This window comes from Heptranchias perlo, chromosome 2 (genome assembly GCF_035084215.1).
Source record: "Heptranchias perlo isolate sHepPer1 chromosome 2, sHepPer1.hap1, whole genome shotgun sequence".
NCBI classification, from domain to species: domain Eukaryota; kingdom Metazoa; phylum Chordata; class Chondrichthyes; order Hexanchiformes; family Hexanchidae; genus Heptranchias; species Heptranchias perlo.
Window position 1 is genome coordinate 48,698,672 of NC_090326.1, and position 26,964 is coordinate 48,725,635.

The 26,964-nt window shown below is 41.3% G+C and overlaps 1 protein-coding gene and 1 long non-coding RNA gene across 2 annotated transcripts in view; one reads left to right on the plus strand and one right to left on the minus strand.

Moving 5' to 3' along the window:
- Positions 1-17,945, minus strand: part of LOC137339123 (cadherin-20-like) — a 54,049-nt gene extending 36,104 nt beyond the window's left edge. The window contains exons 1-4 of the mRNA XM_068001874.1: positions 17,520-17,945; positions 15,165-15,459; positions 10,972-11,091; positions 8,979-9,146 (exon numbers count right to left, since the gene is read on the minus strand). Of these exons, the coding sequence (XP_067857975.1) occupies positions 8,979-9,146; positions 10,972-11,091; positions 15,165-15,459; positions 17,520-17,723 (787 nt within the window). The 5' untranslated portion in view covers positions 17,724-17,945. The remainder of the gene's footprint in view (positions 1-8,978; positions 9,147-10,971; positions 11,092-15,164; positions 15,460-17,519) is intronic.
- The window catches only part of LOC137339159 (uncharacterized), a 48,727-nt gene extending 26,710 nt beyond the window's left edge, over positions 1-22,017 (plus strand). The window contains exon 3 of the long non-coding RNA XR_010966621.1: positions 21,590-22,017. This is a non-coding gene — a long non-coding RNA (uncharacterized lncRNA). The remainder of the gene's footprint in view (positions 1-21,589) is intronic.
- Positions 22,018-26,964: the final 4,947 nt, after the last annotated feature.

The window sequence follows — 26,964 nt, forward strand, 5'->3', positions numbered from 1 at the left end:
TGAATGGCCTCCTTCCGTACTGTAACCTTTCTATGGTTCTAATTATGGTCTAGAAATTACCTTTTGTGGCAATTAGCTGGCAAATGCTTTCATATGACATTCCTTTGTCTGCTATTTTATTGGAGGTGTTAACCTTTTTAAATAAAGCGTTTAAGACTTGTATTAAAATAGCAGACAAAGGGACATCATACAGATGTATTAAGTGTCTATTGGGCAATGATTGCTGGCGTCAGGAGTATGAGAAATGAGGACAGACTAGAAACATTCAGGCTTTTCAATCTGGAAAGGTGGCACCTAAGTGGTGATCCTATAGAGATTTATAAAATCGTAAATGCTATAGAAAAGGTAAATTGGAATACTACTTTAAATTTTGCGAGTAGGACAAGGGGACATTAGCTCAAACTAGTAAAAGGTAACTTTAGGAAATTCTTCTTCATGTAAAGAGTGACGAACTCTTGGAATGGACTCCCGGGCAGAATGGTGAAGGTGAAAACACTGGATGCATTTAAGAAACAATTAGGGACTGCAATAGGAGGAGTGTAGGATGTTTCTGGATGGATGAACTAATATTGGCCAAATAGTCTTATTTATCAGTAATATAGTGGGTTATATTACTGAAACTAGTAATCCAGTGGGCTGGACTAATAATCCAGAGAATGTGAGTTCAAATCCTATCTTTTTTTTATTTGTTCATGGGATGTGGGCGTCGCTGGCAAAGCCAGCATTTATTGTCCATTCCTAATTGCCCTTGAGAAGGTGGTGGTGAGCCGTCTTCTTGAACCGCTGCAGTCCGTGTGGTGAAGGTTCTTCCACAGTGCTGTTAGGAAGGGAGTTCCAGGATTTTGACCCAGAGACGATGAAGGGATGGTGTGTGACTTGGAGGGGAACGTGCAGGTAGGTGGTGTTGTTCCCATGTGCCTGCTGTCCTTGTCCTTCTAGGTGATAGAGGTCATGGGTTTGGGAGGTGCTGTCCAAGAAGCCTTGGTGAGTTGCTGCAGTGCATCCTGTGGATGGTACACACTGTAGCCATTGTGCGCTGGTGGTGGAGGGAGTGAATGTTTAGGGTGGTGGATGGGGTGCCAATCAAGCAGGCTGCTTTGTCCTAGATGGTGTCGAGCTTCTTGAGTGTTGTTGGAGCTGCACTCATCCAGGCAAGTGGACAGTATTCCATCTCACTCTTGACTTATGCCTTGTAGATGGTGGAAAGGCTTTGGGGAGTCAGGAGGTGAGTCACTCGCCGCAGAATACCCAGCCTCTGACCTGCTCTTGTAGCCACAGTATTTATATGGCTGGTACAGTTAAGTTTCTGGTCAATGGTGACCCCCCCAGAATGTTGATGGTGGGGGATTCGGCGAAGGTAATGCTGTTGAATGTCAAGGGGAGGTGGTTAGACTCTCTCTTGTTGGAGATGATCATTGCCTGGCACTTATCTGGCGCGAATGTTACTTGCCACTTATCAGCCCAAGCCTGGATGTTATCCAGGTCTTGCTGCATGCGGGCACAGACTGCTTCATTATCTGAGGGGTTGCGAATGGAACTGAATACTGTGCAATCATCAGTGAACATCCCCATTTCTGACCTTATGATGGAGGGAAGGTCATTGATGAAGCAGCTGAAAATGGTTGGGCCGAGGACACGGCTCTGAGGAACTCCTGTAGCAATGTCCTGGGGCTGAGGTGATTGGCCTCCAACAACCACTACCATCTTCCTTTGTGCTAAGTATGACTCCAGCCACTGGAGCGTTTTACCCCGATTCCCATTGACTTCAATTTTACTAGGGCTCCTTGGTGCCACACTTGGTCAAATGATGCCTTGATGTCAAGAGCAGTTACTCTCATGTCACCTCTGGAATTCAGCTCTTTTGTCCATGTTTGGACCAAGGCTGTAATGAGGTCTGGAGCGGAATGGTCCTGGCAGAACCCAAACTGGGCATCGGTGAGCAGGTTATTGGTGAGTAAGTGCCACTTGATAGCACTGTTGACGATACCTTCCATCACTTTGCTGATGATTGAGAGTAGACTGATGGGGTGGTAATTGGCCGGATTGGTTTTGTCCTGCTTTTTGTGTACAGGTCATACCTGGGCAATTTTCCACATTGTCGGGTAGATTCCAGTGTTGTAGCTGTACTGGAACAGTTTGGCTAAAGGCGTGGCTAGTTCTGGAGCACAAGTCTTCAGCACTACAGCCGGGATGTTGTCGGGGCCCATAGCCTTTGCTGTATCCAGTGCACTCAGCCATTTCTTGATATCACGTGGAGTGAATCGAATTGGCTGAAGACTGGCTTCTGTGATGGTGGGGATATCGGGAGGAGGCCGAGATGGATCGTCCACTCGGCACTTCTGGCTGAAGATGGTGCTTCATCATGGCAGTTTGAGACTAAATTAAGTTTTTAAAAAAATCTGGAAATAAAAAGCTGGTATCAATAAAAGTGAACATGAAGGTCTCAGATTGTTGTAAAAACCCAAATGGTTCACTAATGTCCTTTAGGGATGGAAACCTGCTGTCCTTACCCATTCTGGCCTGTATGTAACTCCAGTCCCACACCAACGGGGTTGACTTTAAGTATCCAAACACTACAACTTACAGTGGTTCAAGAAGGCGGCCCGCTATCACCTTCTCAGGGCAACTAGGGAGAGGCAATAAATGCCGGCCTTGCCAGCGACACCCACATCCTGAGAATGAATTTTTAAAAATCTCTAGTTATCTAGTGATCTTTGATGGAGTGAGAAGGCAAGTAGGTGGGATCAAAGGTCAATCGAAAGGGACAGTCTTGTAGAGCCGAAGGGTATTTTCTTGTTTCTAAAATGTCTAGTGTTCTTAAGTCAGATTCCCTTGAGTTTTGAGTCGGAAAGTTGTACGCAATTGAAGTGTAAATAAAATTAGATTTTTATATGATTTTTAATTCCCTGCCAGCCTGTGGGATGCTGTACAATGCATAGGGCAGATTAAGAGCAGCTGTGCTAAACCTGCAACACTGCAATTAGTGCACCAGTTAGGCTCATTACAGCAGGAACATTACAAGTTTTACTGATATTGCTAAGGTGCTTGGTATTCAGAGTGCTTTAGAAATGACTGCTGTGTGGTCACTGAATGCAAACTGCCAGGAGAACATTATTACCATTCAAGATTTATAGGCTCCCTTTTGGCAAGTGCAAGCTGTGTGACCAATGAAACATCGTCAATTATTATTTCTCCATGTGAGTCAATAGGGGAACAGACCTGTCCCACAACTCATGGCCAGTATCACCTCCATATCACTTAGGAATCCATCACAGAGCTATGAAGGAATCATCTGGATGCATTTTTTCTTTTAGCCTGTTTTTTTTAAAAAGATCTTTGTTGGTGGATGGGAGGGCGGTGTGATGGACAATTGAAACATCTGCGTAGCATTTCATTGTGATGGTGTTGCATACAAATAACAATTATGTGCACTGTTACAAGTTATATAAATCGTGTCAACAAAGGTACTGCCGCTTGAAAGATAAGAAACAATCCAAAAGATTGCTTCAATATTGACATTAAATTATAGATTTATTTAATTCAATAGATGCAACAATTTATTTCCAAGCTAGTCCCAGGGTTGCATTTAATAAAATCCCTCGCTCACAAATTTGGGCTTTTATGGAACCGTCTTCTTAATCAATAATGATTAATTTTGCCTCCTGTGATCTGGAAGTCCTATGTTTTCATAATGTGCCTTTAGCAGAGATTTATACCTGAGCATTAGCAGATATCCTACTTGTGGTAATTTGCCCACTGGATTTAATGTAGTCTCATTTCAGAATGGTGGATATTGCACACAGACTCAAGACTTACACTTATATATTCATTTACAACTAAATACTAATATAAAGCATTAAAAATTGGTGAATGCTAAAAGCACAACATGGCCGAAGACCGGCGCACTCCTGGGAGCATAGGAACAGGTGTAGGCCATTCAGCCCCTCGAGCCTGCTCCGTCATTCAATTAGATCATGGCTGATCTGTACCTCAACTCCATTTACCTGCCTTTTAGCTCCAGATCCCTTCCTACCCTTACCTAACAAAAATCTATCTATCTCAGTCTTTAAAGCACCAATTGACTCAGCATCCACAGCCTTTTGGGAGAGAGAGTTCCAGATTTCCACTACCCTTTGTGTAAAAGAGTGCTTCCTGATTTCACTCCTAAATGACCTAGCTCTAATTTTAAGATATGCCATCTTGTTCTGGATTCCCCCACCAGAAGAAATAGTTTATCTGTATCGACTGTATCGAATCCCTTAATCATTTTAAACACCTTGATTAGATTACCCTCAACCTTCAAAGCGCAACCTTCCAACTACAAACCAAGTTTATGCAACTTGTTCCCATAATTTAACCCTTTAAGCCGTAGTATTATTCTGGTAAATCTGCAGCCTTCTCCAGCAGTTTCTGTGGGGCCTTGTTGGGTCAAAACTCCCATCCACCCCAAACAAGGTCACCAGTCTAAGAGGGGACGTGGCCAGGGGAAGTAAGGGAGTTTCTTCACTATCAGCTTGTCGGAATAACAGCAGCTGGTATGCCCAGTGAAAGTTGGCATACTCGCTGCCGCAGCGACACAAGTGGGGGACACAGGGAGGCTAGGCCTGGGTCGTGGCCTAGACCCCTTAAGAATTTTTTAAAGGATCATTTTTTTGGGGGTGCCAATGGGCAGCAATATAGAATGATTCCATGGCACCTCCACCACCACCCCCCCACCCCACCAATATGGGAAATCTCTGCCAGATTTTTGCAGCCTCCCCCATATGGCAGGTCACCAAGATGTGCCCTGAATGACCAGGATTATTAAAATAAGGGAACCTCGCCCCCCTGAGATCTCAAAGTCTGGTGGGGTTCCCGCCAGTCTGATCCTGGGGTCAAGGGGCTAATGGATTTTCAGCCCCGATACATGTAAACGTAGCTACAATGAGCAAATCGGTAATGGATCAATTAACCTTTGTAAGACTGACTTTGATTTCACAATGGTGGTGGGGGGTGGTGAAGGTGCATGCGGCAAACCCGCATAAACAAAACTTATCGTTTCCCACGCGATCGCATATTGATTGATGATGATTAACGTCCTCTCTGGGTTTCGCACCCGGCAGCCAGCCTGATTGACAGACTGCCTGCCGTCAGGAGCTGCAACGTGAGGTGGGGTGGGGGGGGAGGGTGAGAAAGAGAGAGAACGAAATGGCATCTGGTGCTGGACTGGAAGATCAGGGTTGGGGGTGGGGGGGAGAATGGAAGATCGGGGAGGGAGAGGGGAAGATCGGGGGGGGGAGAGGGGAAGATCAGGAGGGAGAGGGGAAGATCGGGGGGGGAGAGGGGAAGATCGGGGGGGGAGAGGGGAAGATCGGGGGGGAGAGGGGAAGATCGGGGGGGAGAGGGGAAGATCGGGGGGGGAGAGGGGAAGATCGAGGGGGGAGAGGGGAAGATCGGGAGGGAGAGGGTAAGATCGCGGGGGGGGGAGAGAGGGTAAGATCGGGGTGGGGAGAGAGGGTAAGATCGGGGGGGGGGAGAGGGGAAGATCGGGGGCGGGGAGAGAGGGTAAGATCGGGGGGGAGAGAGGGTAAGATCGGGGGGGGAGAGGGGAAGATCGGGGGGGAGAGGGGAAGATCGGGGGGGAGAGGGGAAGATCAGGAGGGAGAGGGGAAGATCGGGGGGGGGAGAGAGGGTAAGATCAGGGGGAGAGGGTAAGATCGGGGGGGGGGAAGAGGGTAAGATCGGGGGTGGGGGAGAGAGGGTAAGATCGGGGGAGGGGGAGAGAGGGTAAGATCGGGGGAGGGGGAGAGAGGGTAAGATCGGGGGAGGGGAGAGAGGGTAAGATCGGGGGAGGGGAGAGAGGGTAAGATCGGGGGAGGGGAGAGAGGGTAAGATCGGGGAAGGGGAGAGGGTAAGATCGGGAGAGGGGGGGAGAGGGTAAGATCGGGGGAGGGGGGAGAGGGTAAGATCGGGAGGTCATCGGGGGACGATCGGGAGGACACCGGGGGAAGGTCGGGGGATGAAGAGAGGGACATCGGGGGGGGGGGGGGGGGGGGGGTGGCGGTTGAAGAGGGAGAAATCGGACATCGTAGCAGGTTGCAAAGGTTGGTTCATTTAGTGTTTTCACTTACTTCCATGGTTTTTTATTACATTTATTTAGTTTCTTATTCCCTGATCCGGCCCTTCACACCTGGTTTCATCAGGTTTCACCAAGCTGCCCAGGTAAGTTAAAAATCTTTCCAAGTATTTAACCTGTCACAGGTAAAGTGCCTTAAGAACCTCAATGAGGAACATTTGGCTCTTTAACTGTCATCCCACCGGCTTTAGTTGCCGGCAGGACTTCCGTTTCTGGGTCACCAGCGAACACACAGGTGGGTCCCTGGGAAACTTGAAAGTCGGTGGTTTGGAGCCGGCTTCCGACCCCGAACGGGATTTCTGCAATTTTCGGAGCCCCCCTGCCCCCAACGCACCTGCAATTGCCTCCTAAAATGATCCCCATATAGTCTGTGATAAATGCTGAATGAAGTTCTATTACTGTAATTCACATACCATCTTTCATGTTGAAGTCTTTAAGTGCTTTACACCATTACTCTTTGTTGTTGATTTGCGTACAAATACAGCAGCCATTCTGCAACCATGAGATGAATGGCCAGTTAATCTGTTTTTAATAGTGTTCATTGAGGAAGGAATGTTGATCTACTTTGAATAATGTCATAGGATTTTTAACTTCCACCTGAACAGGTAGAAATAAGTTCAGTTTCTAAATTGCAATTTCAGTTGGTTTTGACTTCTTGTAAAACTTTCTGTATTAAAACAGAGAGAACAGAGCCTGATCGCTGACTAGAGTTTGGAAAGAACTCCATCCTATTTCAAACTTCAACCTTTAACTTAGTACGTCTCAAAATGCCACTCTTCTGTTAATTCTTCTGAAGCATAATTTTCAGACAACTTTGACGATACACATTATCGAATATATTATGCCAATGCGGACCTAAACAGAATTCACACAATTCTATAGAGCATCACACAAATCTATCTGCGGAGATACAAAACAATTCACTGTGTCTTTTAATCAAACAATTGATCAATTAAAGAAACTATTTTGATCTATTGACCAACATATTGACCAGCATTTGACCGAGTGTGGCACCAAGGAGCCCTAGTAAAATTGAAGTCAATGGGAATCAGGGGGAAAATTCTCCAGTGGCTGGAGTCATACCTAGCACAAAGGAAGATGGTAGTGGTTGTTGGAGGCCAATCATCTCAGCCCCAGGACATTGCTGCAGGAGTTCCTCAGGGCAGTGTCCTAGGCCCAACCATTTTCAGCTGCTTCAGCAATGACCTTCCCTCCATCATAAGGTCAGAAATGGGGATGTTCGCTAATGATTGCACAGTGTTCAGTTCCATTCGCAACCCCTCAGATAATGAAGCAGTCCGAGCCCGCATGCAGCAAGACCTGGACAACATCCAGACTTGGGCTGATAAGTGGCAAGTAACATTTGCACCAGACAAGTGCCAGGCAATGACCATCTCCAACAAGAGAGGGTCTAACCAACTCCCCTTGACATTCAACGGCATTACCATCGCCGAATCCCCCACCATCAACATACTGGGGGTCACCATTGACCAGAAACTTAACTGGACCAGCCATATAAATACTGTGGCTACAAGAGCAGGTCAGAGGTTGTGTATTCTGTGGTGAGTGACTCACCTCCTGACTCCCCAAAGCCTTTCCACCATCTACAAGGCACAAGTCAGGAGTGTGATGGAATACTCTCCACTTGGCTGGATGAGTGCAGCTCCAACAACACTCAAGAAGCTCGACACCATCCAGGACAAAGCAGCCTGCTTGATTGGCACCCCACCCACCACCCTAAACATTTACTCCCTTCACCACCGGCGCACTGTGGCTGCAGTGTGTACCATCCACAGGATGCACTGCAGCAGCTCGCCAAGGCTTCTTCGACAGCACCTCCCAAACCCGCGGCCTCTACCACCTAGAAGGACAAAAGCAGCAGGCGCATAGGAACAACACCACCTGCACGTTCCCCTCCAAGTCACACACCATCCCGACTTGGAAATATATCGCCGTTCCTTCATCGTCGCTGGGTCAAAATGCTGGAACTCCCTTCCTAACAGCACTGTGGGAGAACCTTTACCACATGGACTGCAGCGGTTCAAGTAGGCGGCTCACCACCACCTTCTCAAGGGCAATTAGGGATGGGCAATAAATGCCGGCCTCGCCAGCGACGTCCACATCCCATGAACGAATAAAAAAAAATACACTCTCTGCTCTTTCATTAAATGAACCAAACAATTCAAACTTTGTATTGGATAAATTCTCATTTCCTCGAGAAATCACAGATCTTCAGTCTTAATTTGCTGTAATTATGAACAGAATGCAAATGTTTCTACAAAATTTACTTTCTGCTGCCATATACCACCAGTTCATTTTCTAAGCCCTGGATTCTAGGATGCTTTTGAAGTGCATTAGTGAGAAGTGGTTTGTATGCAATAACATGGCTTATTCTGTTGAGAGGACTATGATGGACATAGCATATGTGCCAAATTGCTGCAGATCAGTATTCTCCAGAGGGGATGGAAAAGATCACTCAGATTGCCAAAGCTAAGATGTCAATGGAAGAGTGACAACAGGTAGATAACTGTAAGAACTGCCAGAGGGATGATTGCAATGGCCAGCCTGATTGTGACAACTGATTGATTGAATGCTATCTAATGTCATTTACTAAAGAAGATTTAAGGGGATGCTAGATAAGTACATGAGGGAGAAAGGAATAGAAGGATATGTTGATAGGGTGAGATGAAGTTAGGTGGGAAGAGACTTGTGTGGAGCATAAACACCGGCATCGACCTGTTGGGCCGAATGGCCTGTTTCTGCGCTATTCTATTCTATGTAATTCTATGTAACACCTCTTAACATTAAGCATATTGCTATTGATTACTATTGAACCAATTGATCCAGTGACATAGTTACTCACTTTGAGGGAATCTGGGAGGATTGTCATTGACATCTGTGAGGGTGATGTTTACAGTCGTTGTCCCTGATAATCCTCCCATTTGTCCACCCATGTCCTTGGCTTGCACAACTACTTGATATCCATCCTTAACCTCTCTGTCCATGTTTGATAAAGCTGTCCTGATGATACCTGCGGAAAAAAATTAGACTTATTTATTGTTGCCACAGCAAAAGTGTGCTTTGACAAATAATCAGCAGGGGGCACCAATACTACTGTTAGAATCTGTTTCAACAACAAAAAAAGATTAGCAGCAAAGCAGATTGCACAAAGACTAAATTAATTTTATCTTAGGGTAAAGCTCCTCTGGGACTAACCCTGAGAATAGTCACCAAAAAATTATCAGTAAAGTTGTAATTTAAAGTAAGGCTACTTGATAAATTCTAGGTTTTATTGAAGTGTTAAAATTAAAATAATCAGAAAATAAGCAGCTTCTAGTGATAGCTCATTAAATTATTGAACAAGTGAGCTGACTGTGTTGGATTGACTTGTGACTTGAATATAATTATCACTTCATAGTCTACTGTTGCTGCCATCCATTCAAACAGCTCCAGGATAGTCCTGTCATATTCATTAGGCCCCAGAGCTAATTTCTTGGGATGAATTTAGACTTTCAATGTAACCCTCTTTTTCATAAAAAAGTAAAGCCGGAACACTTATCAAGTCACAAGTTCTAGATTTGCTTTACTAATATATTTGAATCCTTACAATTAATTTGACATTGAGAGTTAGATTTCTGTCTTGTTATTTGGGTGGCCGTGGGGCAGGGCTTCTGCCTGCTGCTTTGACCCCGCTGTAACCCTGACCCATTTTCCTGGGTCAGGTCTCATTAGGCATGCTGGGTGGACTCCAGGCAGGATCCCTGTCACCAAAATGGAGTCCGCCGCTACCATGGTGAAAAACTCCGGCAGTGCTGCAGCGACACCACTGCTGCAGCACCCGAAGAAGCAGCAAGGATTTGAAGGGAGTAGAAGTGTCCTGGAAGACAGGCGTAATTGTTTTTAATAGGCCTTAGCCAAGACCGAGGCCTAAAACAGTAAGTCTATCGGTCCTCATAAGGAGGGAGAGGAGGTGACTATTAGGCCCTCTTCCTCCAGACAGTGCAACTGCTACTCTAGGGATTACCAGTTCCCTTTCTCTTGGTGGTCTCTGGAGTTGGTGGAGCAATGGTGATAAGCGGGGAAATAGAGTGGCTTGCCAACCCTTGCCTCCCTGCCTATATTTACATACGGTGGGTGGGGAGAGGGCAGGGGAGGAAGATTGAGATTGGGGCTAGAATACGGCTGTGGGCCTCACTGTCTGATTTCCCCATCTTTTCTGCCACTACTGTGCACTGTTTCAGATGGGATAGTGAAGGATTATCTAGAACTTAAATATTATAAACAGATCAGGATTTCTTTAGACTTCAAATAACAATGCTAAATTTGATTTAATTATTATTTTTGATGGAATCATAGAATATATAGATGAAGGGAGTGTAATGGATGTTTTATTATACACAGATTTTCAGAAAGCATTTAATAAGGTGCCACGTGACAGACTTATTACAAAATTAAAGCATATGATTTTAAAGGGAATGCAGTTGAATAGATAGAGGGCATAGCACTGGTATAAAAAGCAAAGAATAGAGGATAATAGATTTTTTTGTGTTGGTGGGATGTGGGTAGTGGTATGCCCAGAGATGAGTGCTGGGACCTCCTTTAATTTCCACTTATTCAAATGGAAAAGAATGATCTTGAAGTTTGATGATGCAAAGAAATCCATGAGCTCCTCACACTTGTTAGTAATAAGGCTGGAAGAGGCAGGAGAGAGGAGTTTATGGAAATGGTTGGTAGTGGAGAAAAGAAACTGGGGGTTATATTTAATAGGTCATAAATCCACCAGTAAAGCAAATATCCAATTAGCAGCCCACAACTCCTCCGAGCATGAAACCCAAGATGAAAAAGTTATTGCGTACCTGTCCTCGCTTCCACTGAAAAGTATGGCTGTCCCTGCAGGATACTGTATACCACCCGGGCACTGTTTCCGTATGTGGGATCATCAGCGTCACTAGCTGTGAGCTGTATTACAGAGGTACCTGCATAGAGATGAGATACACACATGGCTTTGTCACATTGGAAATTGCAGTTTTTGAAGAGTTTGTACAGTGGGATATTTATCAGTTTTGCAAATTTAAAGAAACCCGCTGAGGGTGATTTTATCCTTGTGTCTCAGTGTAAAACGGGTGATAGGGAATCGGCAGCCTGTTTTACATCTCTCACGATTTTTATTTCCATTGACTTCACTATCACACAAAGTCCAAATTAGCCCCACTTTGTGTAGATCTTGTACACATTGGAAAAGTTGCATATTTTGAAAAGCTGTTGGAAGTTTAGTGGCCCGACCGAGTTAATTGCAAGATGTTAAGTCATGGTAAAAGTAGTTGTAGAAGCAGTGTAATATTTATGGTGTGTGAAAATCATTTACAGACTATTACCACTGATATTGATCATTAGAGGTGAACAGAAGGGTTTTTGATTACAGTAGTTTACATTGGCTATATTTCTTTTAAGGTACATTTATCCCTGGCAGGATATTTGGGATGTTTCCTCACCGTTCATGCAATCAATCATATGTATTTCAGACAATTTATTTCTTCACACAAATATAAAGCTGTAGCAGATATATAGAAAATGTGTTTTTTGAGTAGGGACATTCTACTTTTAGATTTTGTTTTACTGAAGGTAACTAAATAATCACGGCCACTGATGGAGACTAAATAAGTCATATTCTATTTTTGTTACATAGGCATTGGGGGGCTGCATTCTGTGATACCATCTGTTTGTGCACGAAAGTGGAAAATCCTCATACTCATGAGTGAGGCAGTCATGATTGATTTGTGTGGATCATCGTGAGTTATATAGGATAACACAAAGGACAGAGTGTGTTACAGGGCCTTTCATTGGCCCAGGTGATGTTGTATATCATGAAAGCAATGCGAGCAATTGTACCACTCGCCTAATGTCCACCTGAAGTTAAAATCGCCCTCCTGATCTCAAGACCAGTGATATAATGGAAACACACCCTAGCCTCTGATTTTCTATGTAACAAATGCCATGGGGTTTGTTGAGGGATGCATTTTAATTTCATTTTTGCTATTTTCTTTTGACGGGTGGCTATCATTTGGGGTGAACTGATGCTGAACTATGTGATTTAAACTGTTTTGTTTTACTGCACGTGGCAGAACAGCAGACTTATTATAAGGTGGGATTATATGGCCTCGCCCCCATACTGTATTTAATATATGCCTCAGATTTATTTACTTATATTGTTGGTAACGTTGTATTGTAATTCTTTCGGTGTGGATATTGAGCTTGCTTTGTTCATCAGACGATAGAGTGGAGAGGGCTTCCCAAAGTTCAGCAACTCAAAGTAATGGGATTTTAACTGGATGCCGAAATAAGCTCTAAAAATATCTGTTTTAAGGACATAAGAACATAATAGGAGCAGGAGTAGGCCATACAGCCCCTTGAGGCTGTGCCACAATCCAATAAGATCATGGCTGATGTTCGAACTCAAATCCACTTTCCCGCCCGATCCCCATATCCCTTGATTCCCTTAGATTCCAAAAATCCATCGATCTCAGTCTTGAATATATTCAACAACTGAGCATCCACAGCCCTCTGAGGTAGAGAATTCCAAATATTCACAACCTTCTGAGTGAAGAAATTCCTCCTCATCTCAATCCTAAATGTTTGACCCCTTATACAGAGACTATGTCCTCTAGTTTTAGACTCTCCAGCCAGGGGAAACATCCTGTCAGCATCTATCCTGTCCAGCCCTTTTAGAATCTTACATGTTTCAATGAGATCACCTCTCATTCTTCTAAACTCCAGAGAGTGTAGGCCCAATCTCTCCTCATAGGATAACCCTTTCATCCCAGGAACTAATTTAGTGAACCTTCATTGCACCACCTCTAAGATAAGTATATCCTTCCTTAGATATGGAGACCAAAACTGTACACTCTACTCCAGGTGTCCTCACCAAAGCCCTGTACATTTACAGCAAGACTTCCTTACTCTTGTACTCCAACCCCATTGCAATAAAGGCCAACATGCCATTTGCCTTCCTAATTGCTTGCTGTACCTGCATGTTAAATTTCTGTGTTTCATGTACAAGGACACCCAAATCTCTTTGAGCACCAACATTTAATAGTTTCTCACCATTTAAAAAATATTCTGTTTTTCTATTTTTCCTACCAAAATGAATAACCTCACATTTCCCCACATTATACTCCATCTGCCACCTTCTTGTCCACTCACTTAACCTGTCGATATCCCATTGCATACTCTGCATCCTCCTCACAGCTTACTTTCCCACCTAGCTTTGTATCGTCAGCAAACTTGGATACACTACAATCGGTTCCTTCATCTAAGTCAGCGTTTCCCAAACTGTGGGACGGAGGGCTGTAAAAGGTTTCAAAGGGGGGCGCGAAGAGGTTGGAAAAATAAAATAATTACAGAAAAAAATGATGTTGAGGTGTGCCCCAAAGTGAACACTTTTGCTGTGCTCCCTACACCCTACACATGTAGCGGTTTGGGACACTGCCTTAGATTGCAACAATCCACTCACGTGACCGGGGAAGTCCCAAGAAATGACAATGATGTCGCTCCGGCAAATGGCCAATGGGTTGTGTGTGTGGGAGGCACATGTGTAGGGTGTAGGGAGCACGGCAAAAGTGTTCACTTTGGGACACACCTCAACATCGTTTCTTCTGAAAATATTTTATTTTTCCAACCTTTTCTCGCCCCACAGTTTGGGAAACGCTGCTTTACAGTAAAGACCTGTAGGTTAGGAACCAGCACCACTAGGAAAACAGTATGTTTTATTTTTATACTTGTGATTTATTGAACTTTGTTTTATGTTTTGTCAGTTATCAACAAATATCTAATGTTTACATTTATAGGGGGACACGAGAGTGCTCTCCTTCAGTCACTCCCTTATTATGAGGTCAGGGAATTTTAGATGAAACGCTATTGTAGTTGGGATAGTGTTACCCACAAGTGTGCAGAAAGTCAGAGGACTATCAAGGATAGACAATAGTAGGCAAATAGGCATGTCAAATTTTAAATCAAAAGCAAAATACTGCAGATGCTGGAAATCTGAAACCAAAAACAGAAAATGCTGGAAATTCCAGTACTTTCTGTTTTTATGTTAAATTTTAATGTTTTTCTCATTGCTACAGATCATAAACCATTGTATTTCTCTTAAAGTGGAAGGAAAGTCTTGGGCAGTACTTTTGGTTCAAAATACTTTTTTTATTAACAATTGTGCCAGTAGTTTTTAAGACTTTTAAAAAAAAAAGTCAATTTTATCACTGACATGGAGACACTTGACTAGGGTTCCTGCTTGGCTGCTCCTGTGACATCAATTACAGAAATTCCCCCATGTGTCCTGGAGTGGGGGGAGAGAGGAACACCAGATCAGCCTGATGGCACCTTTGAAGCTGCTTGGGAAACCTTGCTAAAGGCCAGTCGGAAGTCCCTTCCCTTGTTGTTTGTAATGGAGCTACTTCAGGACATAAGGGGTGTTCCCATCATTGATGTCATTGAGAGTGATAAAAAGTATGCTTTAAAAAAGTTTCTTATTTTCTGCTATTAAAAGGAAGATTACTTTTCATTCAAAGACTTTCTTTGGCCTTTAAGCACCATCACCATATCAACGAGAAGGCAGATTAGAAAAAACACAGATATCAATGGAAGAGCCATTATTGTCAAACCATTCCATTGTCATTTTTTAAATGTTGTTTTGACATATTTAATATTTATAATAAAACATTTTGTAAGTTGTGCAATACCATAAAATCTGATAGACAGTAGTTGCTGATTTGTTAAAAATCACCATTGTGTATTTCTATTTATTGAATTTTTCCAAAATAACCAGCAGTGTTTTTTTGGTAATAAAAGCTTGTAAACAGGCTTCTATGAGCAGCTGTGATTCAGTTAAAAGGAGAAGCCTAACTTGTCCTCACTCTTATACTTGCAATGTCCACAAAGCGAATTGAATGTGTGACTTGTGTGCTGGATTTTATGATTATAATAGTAATCATATGCAGGAATGTTCTCGAATTACCATTTTCTTTGAAGAAGCTATCACAAGGTTGATTCTTACCCATAGGGGACATTTCAGGAACACTGGCTAAATAAGGTCCATCTAGAAACTTTGGTTCGTTATCATTGATATCCTGAATCTTGATGATGAATTCGGACTCTGGCTCCATTGGTCTCCCAGTCCATCTGTCCAAGGCCTGTGCACGCAGGGTGTAGTGAGTTTTCTCCTCCCGATCTAGTCTCTGTACAGCGTGAATATCTCCAGTGCTGTCATCGATAGTGAAAACAGTGCCAGCTCCATCACCTGAGAGGATGTATCTGACAGAACCTTCTCCTTTGTCCATGTCTGAATGAAGCTATAATTACAGAATCATGAGCTGGTTTTATTATAATTGATTTTTCCACCTCCACATTTATCTCTTCAAATATTCTATGTTTCTGCCTCCTGCTACCTTACTTTCTCTTTCAGTGGGAATGTCAGAGGAGTATGGGCCAAGGAGTTTCTTACAAATTTACATTTGTAATTATTTTCTCTTTCGATGCCCACCCTTGTTGCTGTGGAATGCTCGGTCTTGTGATACTGTTGAGAACTTGTACAAAGGGCTGTGGGGGTAATTTTCAACTTCGATGACTGGGCAGTAATCTGGATAGAGGCGATCACCCGCCCTTTATAGAACCTGCCTGATTTTCGTTCCATTGATTTCCACTCAAGTGACAAAGTTAAAAATGATCCCTATTGAGTCTTAAAAATATTAGTGTTAATTTTCCTCTTTCCTGCTCCCAAAGAGCACCCAAAAATGGGTGCAATGCAAAGGGAAAATGGGTACTAATCTTTTACTCCCATTTTGCTCCTAAATAGCATTGTGAATGAGCTTACTGTATAGCTTTTCTGGCGTCTGTGCCTAAGTGGGTGCAGCAAAGTAAATTTCATGCAAATGAAGGTCAGAGACCTCTGCACTTAAATTTCCTTTAATAGCACTGGGTGCAGTTCAGGGATATATTGCTCCCCCAAAAAAACCCATGTTACTGATTCTAGAGATTCTAATTATGTTCCAACCTGATTCGATACATTATTACGATGATTGTTTGGGTGGTCTCTCAGCAATTTGCTTGAGGGGGGAGCTAAGTCATTCAATTTAAATACAAACATGCTGTGTGATTTGTTCAGATATGTACCTAGTTAACAGCTTTTTGAATCTATCAGACAGGTACTTAAATTCATGAAGCTCCAGTTACAGTTTTGAATGGATGTATCAGTCTGCTTTGTTCCTATCAATGAGTTTGATCCAGAGCCTTCAAAGGGAGGTGGTTTGACTGGAACCCCTTTATGGAAGTTACCTGTCTTAGCTAATTCTACATTGGGTGAGGAAAAGAAATGGGAATCACCACAGAAAAAAAGTAACTGGAACACATAAGAGTTGCAAAGTAGTACTTTCCACTATTCAAGCAGTCAGCAAAGTTTAACAGATACTGTAAAAATATGATTTATTATTGCTACTATTCGCTTGTTCCATTATGATTTAATAATTTTATTTGGCAGTTAAAACCTTAACTGTGTTGTGTTACTCTGTCACCTTCAGAAGACAAGGAGGATCCTGTGGAGTTATGGATAGAACCAGTAGCAGAAGTAATCTAAAAAAAGGTTCTCTATTCATTATTCTAGGCACGTTATTTTACTTAGATATCAGGGAAAATGAAAACACTCTTGAGGATGTAATTGCTTACCAATGCAAGTAGTCTGAAACACAGAAGCCAAAAATATCTAGAATAAAATGTGTAAAGGAATCCAAAAACATAACAAGTAACAACTCACTTGCTACAGGCCATGAAAATGGGGATATTTGGAGAGGAGCGGGAAAATGGCTATATACATACATATTTTGTCCATCTGTCAATGGAATTTGCTATTTATGTTTGAAAAAAACAGCCCATTTACTTTTGTAAACAATGGCTAAGCGAAACAAAATGTTAAAATTGGGTATCTGGTGATTTGAACTGCTGCCCCTAATTATTAGCATCTGATGTCTAATCCGTCAATTGCTGGGAGCTCAAAGATTTGGGGAGAGATGTTCCACCTCTCCATCCACTTAAAAAATTTCCTCAAAACCCATCTCTTCAACCAGGCTTTTGGTCACCCTTCCAAAGTTCTCCCTTCCTGACTCAGTGTCAGTTTTCCTTAGGTCTAGTTGCGAGGCACCTGAGCATGTTTCTTTATATTAAAAACACTATGTAAATACAAGCTATTCTAGTTGTTTTGTCCATGCAGAGTGAGAGCCTTGTTTGTCCACAGCTGATCCAATGTTAGTTAAATATCTATCTGGATGGCAAGTGTAGGAACATAATGGGCTCAAAAAAAGCTGGTAATGAGTTTAACATCACTATCCTTTTGAATCTGACTTTTCTTTTCTGTTCATACCTTGCCAACATATAATGGCTCTGTTCCAGTGTATTCTTCCAACACAAAAAACTGGTTCCAGACCCAACCTCTCTTCACACGACGATGTAACATCTTATCAAGTTGGCTGTTCTCCGCTGCTGTTACTGGCTGGACTTTGAATACTTGTACCAAATCAACTAGACACAGAAAAAGGCATGCCCCCAGTAAATATCTATTACCCATTATACTGTAAATCCACACGGTCAATTGTTACAGGAAGTGTAGGTGAAGATTAGAAGAAAGGGGCTGAGGCTTTGCAAACTCTTTTTTGGAAACTTGGCGTGACAGTCTTTGGTCAAATGATATCTTTATCAAACATAAGGGTGTGATGGTACTCCTCACTTTGTTGCCAGCAAAGCTTAAAGCCTTTTTTCCAACTGAATCCTGCAAAACATCATCAGTGCTTGACCTGCAACGAAAACACAAGAGGGCTTTCAATAATGTATGGTGAATTTAAAGAAAAGCAAACGCATTTCAGAATCTATCACAAAACCATACATCACATGTACAGTGGAGCCTTTTGATATGCAATAGGCTGATATGAACAGAAAGCTTACTTGCAACCAGGTTTACTTATAATAAAAATGGCTATGTTGGGGAAAACCATGGGACTTGCTAACACCAGGAAGTGCTTTCTGCATATGTTTGTCCAGGTGAGTTTGTTGAGGTGAGTTTGACTGTTTAATCTTTCACTAAACATACAACAGAACACCATGAGATTTAGTAATACTGATACTTATTTCTTGACTCTTTCAGTTAGATAGTTATAAGAATAACATCTTGATGGCCTATGTTTTGCATTCTTCAGGCTGTCTATTTGTTGTTCAATCTATCTGTTTTTCTGTCTTTCTACCTGATTCTTACACTGAGAAAGAAAATATTTCATTTTGATGTTCTGACAGTCTTTTACAAGTGTGGCACACCCACAATTCAAAAACCGTTCAGGCATGAGTGAGTGATGATGGCCTTTTACATTGATAAAAAATGAAATGAAAAGAATGCCTGCAACTCATCTTTGGTAAAATAGTCCATTTATTCTGTGGGTGCTTATACTGGAACCTACAAAAGGAAGTCTCACTATCAGGATCCTTTTTACGAAAGAAGCAGTTTCAAAGATTTATGATTGTGTTAATATTTTTGTTTAACCAGCAGGAATAGATGAATACTGCTTGATATGTATTACTTGAGGTCGGATGGAGCTTAATTAACATACAAAGTTAATAATACTGAACCATCTCGAGATTAATGACTGTATCTTTGCTAATGTTCTTTCAGTTCCCACATGCTGTTGGGGTCAGTAATCTCTTCAAGCCAGCGTTCCAGTGATGTCACTATTTAAGGAAAGAATATTTATGGCACTGTTTATGACTGTAGTGCCTCTGATTATCTTTTTTCTGATTAATTAAGTATTTGTGCTTTTTCTGCTTTCTAATTGGTTATTTTCTCCTTTCTGAATATTCTGATTCACCAATTACATCCTACAACCAAAACAAGCAAATGACCAATCAAATTTCAGTGACCAGTTGCAGTTCATTCTATCAGTTATACAGGACGACAGACTACCATTACCTTGGAAACTGCTACCACAGGATACCTCAGTGGAAGAGCTGGGAGACCAACGGTCCTGAGTCACAGTCCCCACTGCATGTCCCCAAGCAATTCACAGGCCCCATTCACTCTCCCTCGCAGAGTCATTCTCCGACCCCTCCCAATTAACAACCTGTTCTCAATATAAGCCTAAACCTGGCCTGGCCTCCTGCCTTCTCCCAGACCTATTGCCCCACACTCAGCCTCACCAAACCATCAGTCCTGCCTTAGGAGTGGGGGAATGCCTTGGTTTTTTAAAAAATGAGAGCAATTAATAGAACAAAACGAATGGAGGTTAATGCTAATCAGAATTCTTTGAGAGTATTTGCTTTTTTTGATGGGTTCTGATGGCACACTTCAAGCACCTCCTCAGAATAATCTCAGAACACTGCATGTTATTTCTGACTGCTAAGTTTATTGAAGAAATGTTTAAACCATCCCACTTCAGAACACAGCTTTGAGTGCAACATTTCAACAAAATCTCTTTCACTGATGTGTTACAAAGTAAAAATTGCACACTATTTAAATACCATTTCAAATGCACATTTAAAATAGGATCTAAACTTATGGGCTTGGGTTTTCTGCTTCTGCGTTTGCCTGGCCAAGATTTCCTGCTCATTCACTTTTTTCCGGCCATCCACCTTTTAATGAGTGGAAATTTACAGGCTGGTGATCACAAAAGTAGAAAACCCTGGCTAACTATGGAACCAAATGGTTTTGAAAATTTGAACTTACAATAACAGTTCTAGATAGATGTAAGGAGTCTTACAACACCAGGTTATAGTCCAACAGCTTTATTTAAAATCACAAGCTTTCGGAGGCTTCCTCCTTCGTCAGGTGAGTGTGGGATTCCATAAAAGGTACAGCATATATAGTCAGAGAACAATGCCTGGTGATTACAGATAATCTTTCCAACTGCCCGTTATCAAGGCAATCAAAAGAGTTGAATAGTGTTCAGACAGAGAAACATTACATACAAGACTACTGAATACACAATGGTCAGAACACAAAGACAGAAAGAGAGAGAGAGAAACATCCGAAAGGCAGAGAAAGAGAGAGAATGACCAGTTGTATTAAAAACAGATAACTTTTTTTCGCTGGTGGGGTTACATGTAGCGTGACATGAACCCAAGATCCCGGTTGAGGGGCTATAACCTGGTGTTGTAAGACTCCTTACATTTGTCCACCCCAGTCCATCACCGGCATCTCCACATCAAGTTCTAGATAGATTCGGTGCTTATAAAACTTTGAGGTAGTGACACATGGAGGAAACAATTTAAAATTCTAAAATCAATCTTGAATGAGTAATTCAACAGTTTTGCAACATTAATAGTTAATCACAGCATTATGGGGTTGAGTTTCTGTCAGTAATATCAGAGCAATTCATGCGGAATCGGCCGAACCAGCGCAAAAGATCGGGAAATTTTAAACATGAGTTACGCCCAAAACCACTTACTCTCGTGTTTTCCGCAATCTTTTATGCTATGAAGAATCAGGACCTGCACACAGACCTGGCCACGCCCCCAGGTTGACATTGAGAGATTCCACCGATTGTGCTGGTTTGGGAAGACTCTTCAAATTGCACCCATTTTCTTAGGCACACAGACACTAGTCGGCACATTTTAAAAGTTTTTTCATATCAAAAATAATTAATTTGCTGAGAAACTGACAAGTGTACACCAACTAAACTATTAAATGATTCAGTATAACTTTTTAAAAATCATTTTCAGTGATTTGAAATCAGTTTACTCACAGGAACACTCTTATTAAAATGTTTATTTTGGTGATAAATCCATTTTGAGCTGTATAATGGGGTTCAAAACCTCTTTAACAAAAGACATTTGAAGGAAAGGGTTAACGTTACCCCTTTTAAACAAAGACATTTGAAAACCTGCAAACACAGTAATGGGTAAACTGTGTTCTCACAAATCCTGTTTTTCCTTCACTGACGCTGATGGTATTGGAGAAGTATGAGTTTCGGGATTGAAGACATTGTACTGTGAATAGATATCTAAATTATTAAATAAATAAGCTAGATGGATAATATTGAACTTGAAGCGTTGTCAGGCTTTTGGAAGCACAAGCTTTTCAACACAGCAGGGGGTAATATAAGAAAAGGCAACAAGGACATACATCAAAGGCTTCGGATCAGGAAAGCAATGATAGGTGTGAAAAAAAGCATGGGCCTCTCATTCCTATCTGGTAATTTGTTCAAAAGAACTGGGATTTGTAAAACGTCAAATAGTATTACATCCAGCATATAGTATTACATCCAGGTGAAGTGGTATAAGGAATGGATCTGAAGCCAATGAAGCAATCAAAATTGGAGACGTAAGGACCATTAAAAATGTCTGGGTGTAGAAACGTAAGGGGCTATCTCTACATGAAAGGCCATAAACAGAGACAGTAAAGGGGCCTTTTACAACCCATTGTTTGAGCGCACGATCTTTTCTCTCTCAAAGGGTCTCCAGTCACATAATCAAAACCTAAACTATCAATCATTGAAGTATGTTACTAATGAAGTGCAGCAACAGGGAGTGATTGGACAAGAAGAATGACCCTCCCCAATCCTCCGTTCTATTGGTAAAAACAATATAAAAAGACGACTTTGAGAGAAGAACAGGCTCTTCACCACCCGGCAATCACAAGGAACGCACACTGCAGTCGAACATCACGCAAGAAGAAGAGGACCTCGAGTACTGAAGAGCTGATCAACCTTCAGGCCTGATGAGCAAAATCCTAGATTTAAATATTGTAAAAGTATTAATGATTTGCCTGATGTGTGTATGAATTGTTAAGTCACTACATAATAACGTTGCAAATTATTAAGTGTATAGTGGGATTTTATAGAGGAAAGTCATTTGTATCGTTTGATTTTGCTTCATGAATGCTCGTATGAATGATAATATCATTAAACAATTACTTTTGATTAATGAAACTACCGTGAGTGAGGGTGACTTTCTCTGCTTGACTATTCGTCCAGTGTCCAAGAATCACATAAATAAGGAATTTCCTACAGTATTAATAAAACTGTACCGGGTTACCACTCTTTAAAAAAAATCAAGGAATACTTTTTAATGGAAAAAAGTGCTTATGTCCTACTACGCTGCCCGATTGCGCTGGTTCATGGAAAATTTAACGCTTGTGATTATGCAAATGAATTTTAGCGGAAACTTGAGGCGTAACCTAACCAGAGCAATTTCAAGCGCATTTTGGATGCAATTTCCTGATTGTGCCCAAAGCGGAAACTTTACCCTGTGTATTTTGATATCTCAAGTGATTTTTTTTAGTTATAATTCTGACAAGCAGTGTGAATTGATCTCATGGACAAAAATCATGCTGAGTTTAATATCTCTCTATAAAAGCTTTGCATCTAATGCAGGTTTTGTCTACCGCACACTAGGGGGCTAATTTTGACTTTGGGTGATAGTGTAAAATGGGCGATATCGGATTAACCGCCCGTTACACATCTTTCCTGGTTTTAAGTGGATCGGCTGCCCGTTATTCACCCCTGACTTCAATAGAAAGGAATATTGGCTAGGGTGTATAGCGGGTGGTTGATCCACTACTGCCTGTTTTCCACCTTTGCCGAAAGTTAAAATTGACCCCTTAGACTTTACTTCCTCCTTGTCCTCGGTGCTTAGCAACCCTGGACATCTGTTTCAAATAGGAGTGATTACTATTGAGCGCAAATGAGGTGGTAATGAAGGAAGGAGGAACGGCTGACATTACCTCATTGTTGCTGTGCCTCAGTTTAATGCAACGGCTTCTGCCATCAGCTGTAAATCATGGTGGAAAGTTGAGTGAGTTCAAAATTGGGTGGGGATCCGGTGTAATGGATCCCTGCTCTGCTGAGTATAGCCCCAAAATCAGCCAGTATTCAACACAAGCTCTAGGCCAGATTGTGTTTAGGTAGAGAAGGTGAATTTCTTTTAAGTATTTGAATGTTTTACAGTTAGTTATTTAAAAAAACACATTGTTGGACAGCCTTCAATACCATGAAGAATGCCAACTTTACTGTTCCCTTTGAATAATCTACACTGATACTTGGGAGAAAGTTCATGAACCTGATACACTTTCATGAGTATAGCTTGTGATTTAACTGGATCTCATGAAATAAAGAGTAGTAATTTAAAATAGGGACCTGAAAGCAAATTATAGTACTTAAGAAGGTATATATAATAATAGGTTTATCAGATAATTAAACCTATCTTATGTCCAGAGCCTGATAAAATCAGAGTGACGTTATACAGAGGCAATGTGTTCCTGAAAAAATGTTTGGCAAACCTTTCTTTGAAAGGGTAAAGAGCATTTTTGTTAATGGGGCATTATGCAGAAGTGACGTGATGCATTTCAATTTGATATAGTGATTGCACTGTGTTTGTAAACAAACAAGAAAAGGTTTAACAAATTCTTTTTCATGAAAACAATGTGCTTTAAAGTACAAAATAGAGGGAGAATTCACTATTTTCTTTTATGAAAGTTGTGACAATATATCGTAATCGCTAAATAATTTAGGACCTCAGCACGTCGGTAGTGTGAAAATTAACATATTTTTCCTTTAGAGTCTCTCTAACCTGACAGCAATGCTGATCTCCAGCAGAACATTTTCTCAGTAGTTAAGGGTCTTTTGTTGAGATCAATTCAAATTAGCCTGAGACCCCAGCTAGTTCAGGCACGATTTTTCTTCTATTTTTTTGTTGTTGTATTCAATGAACCCTATTATTCATTCAGCATACACAAAACGTTCTCTATCTGCATGGCTATGGGTTTGAATAGCTTCTGTACGAACATCTCACAGTCGGGTCAATTGGCGATTGCTGACTGTGTAAGGACAGGGACCCGCATGATGAGGCATAAGTTGCAAAATAAACGAAGGCAAAAAAATACAGAAACATCACCCTTGATTTATATATTGCAAAGAGCTTTATTTTTCTCTTTACTGATGAACGTGGATTAAACCATGACTACTTTGTCAAGGGATAATATGATTAGAATAGACTATTCACTGGCTTGGCGTCATCTAAACACTACTTCAAGATTTACGTCATCTTTTTATTTTTTCAGCCTGCATTATGGGTTTGACCTCTCACCTAGGTTTCTCAATTAAAAGAAAGGATTTCTCTAAACTAGAGATAAGAAATAACCTATAAAGGAAACTTTGTGCTACACGTCAGTTAATTGTCCAGCAATTCAATCTAAACCGAAGCAACAGAAGACACCTGACACAACCACATAGCTCATACTGGAATGATGAGACTGCTAATGGGTACTGCTTTCTGCAGCTGAACTATGACTATCCTGAGAGTGCTGAGCGCTCAGAAGCAGATACGTGAGGAATCATTTTAAGCTTGGCATCAGGTTTTTTTTTAATAAAGCATTATTCTTTCAGCAAGGTTCTCACCTCCTCTCCTGAAGGTACTGAATTGTATGGGTGTACAGTTCTACGTGTGCCAAAAGTCTTCCAATATTTCACCAAAGTGGTCACACGTCACATTTGAGCTTAGGCAGTAAATGTTGACTGGCTTTTCTGTCAATGGAGGGCCTTACATCTGAGCTCATGTGACAGCCACACAAATACAATTTCCAGCAAGGAGCAATGGATTTTGCCCCCCACAGGGGGTGCTGTGCCCAATTAAAGGGCCCTACTGTTACCTTGGCCAAGAACAGAGAACGTAGCACAGAGCAGGGATTGGACTGTAGATCTTCCTGGTCTCTATAGCTCAGCTCAACACTGGGCAGTGCACTTACCAACTGAGCCACTGGAGATGGTTTGGGGACCAGATTTGTATATTTAGGTGTTTTACTATGATCGGAAATTCTATAGCATGGGAGTGATTGAGAAGTAGTTTGGAACAGTGGAATTCTCTTCACCTGGAGCTGGTCTCTGGGTTTGAGTATTATTATTGTGACAGAGTGGGTCTCTCAGAAGTCACAGGCGCATGCAGATCAGAACAAACATAATTACACAATGTTCTTAATTTTTTTTAAAAAGTTGACAACGTTGAATTAAAATAAGATTTTATTTTAACATTTTATTTTAAATCATTTAAATAAGAGCACAATATCAGAGGTAAGCTTTTTACTATTATAAGCCTAGAAATAACCGCTGTTGCTATTAGTGAGTGAACTCCTTAACGTGTTCATATTGCTTTATCCGCTATTTTAATGGAGGTGTTTATTCATTTAACACAAACAGATTAATGGCTGCATTAAAATAATGAACAGAAGAATGTCATACGAATGTGTTCAGTGCATCAGCAACAGTAATTTCCAGCTGTAGTGATTTTTTTTTTAAACAGTGCTTATATCAAGTTAAGTAAGGTTGCGAATGCCAGCTGCTACAGATAGCTTACCTGCACTTATTCAACACAAGGGGGTGCCATTTTGCCTTTCTTTTTAAACATAAATCTTGTAAAAAGGTATTTATTGGGTTTCTTCACAAATTGCTCTTATGCCTGGCTATCACAATATCTGGCTGGTTTCTTCGGATGTGGAAATTCTGATTTTTCCTTTCTTTTTCATGTTTGGGGTCTTAGTTAGTTTTCATCAATTGGTGTTTTTGAAATAAAGGGCCTCAAAAATTGGAGAATTTTTGGAATCGTCAAATTTTGGAACATTTTGTTGACAAGAATTTTATGACATTTAAGATTGCACAAAAAAAAATTGTTACAACATTATTCTCTGTCTTTCTTCTGGGTAAAATTCTGAAAGAGAGATGACAATATCCCCACTTTGTCTTCACCCCCACAACCACCAACCAACTGGGGAAGGAAGTGGTACATTCAAGGCAAACGGTGATTTGTTGTAATTAATGGCTGGATTACCCTTTTCTATAGTCAGTGTGTTGTCAGAGATTTTGTTGCAATCAAGTGAAATAGAAGTTTTAATGAGTTAGTTTAAAGGGCACAATCAGCATGGGAAAAAAATGTTTTTTAATTTCTTTGCAAACACATCAAGTGTGTGATCATCATGTCATTGTACTTGTTGAGGGAATGATGTTGGGATGAAGGGGGGAATACCGAGCGGAGCATCCCAGCTTCTAGATTGGCGCTGGAGCTCCTCCTGTTTCTAATCTATTATACCTTGGATTCAGAAACTCAATGTAAACTGAACTAATTTGCACAGACTAAATAGAAGGGGGCAGTTGAGTGAGGAAGCAGTTAAAGAACTATAGAAGGGTTAGATAAAATTTCTAAATTTGCAAATCAGTGACAAATGAAATTCAATACAAACAACTGCAAGTTACTATACATTGGAAGGTACAGCATGGATGATGTAGAAATAGCTAAACGTGAAGAGGAAAGAGATCTGGAGGTGATAGATTCAGTGCTTAAAATGTCAAATTACTGTAGAGCAGCAATAAACAAAGCAAACAAAATTCTAAATCATACTACTAGATTAATATGAGCATAAGTCAAGAGTATATTATACTAATACTGTACATAAATATTCAAGTCATGGAGGTGGTACAAAGAAGATTGACACCAAAAGGATGAACACATGTGACACTCAGATTGGTTAACAGAATTAAGGAGATTCCTTTGAAAATTAAGGATATACAAGATGGTGTTTTGACACTAAAGTTTGGTCTTCACTCTTATGTCTTCAATTCTTAGTTTTCAATTTGCTTCTAGTTATTGTAATAGTCTTTGCAATAGAAAGTGTAGAAGGGTGCCTCTGTAAAATTGGAAAATGCATCTCCCACGGAGAGAGAAAGGTTGCAGAGGTTAAGATTGTACGGCTTTACCTGCCAGATACAGGCAGATGTAAGTGTGTCACTTAGATGTACAAGTTTCCCAGAGATCAAGGGATGTGTAATTTAAGCCAGCTAGTC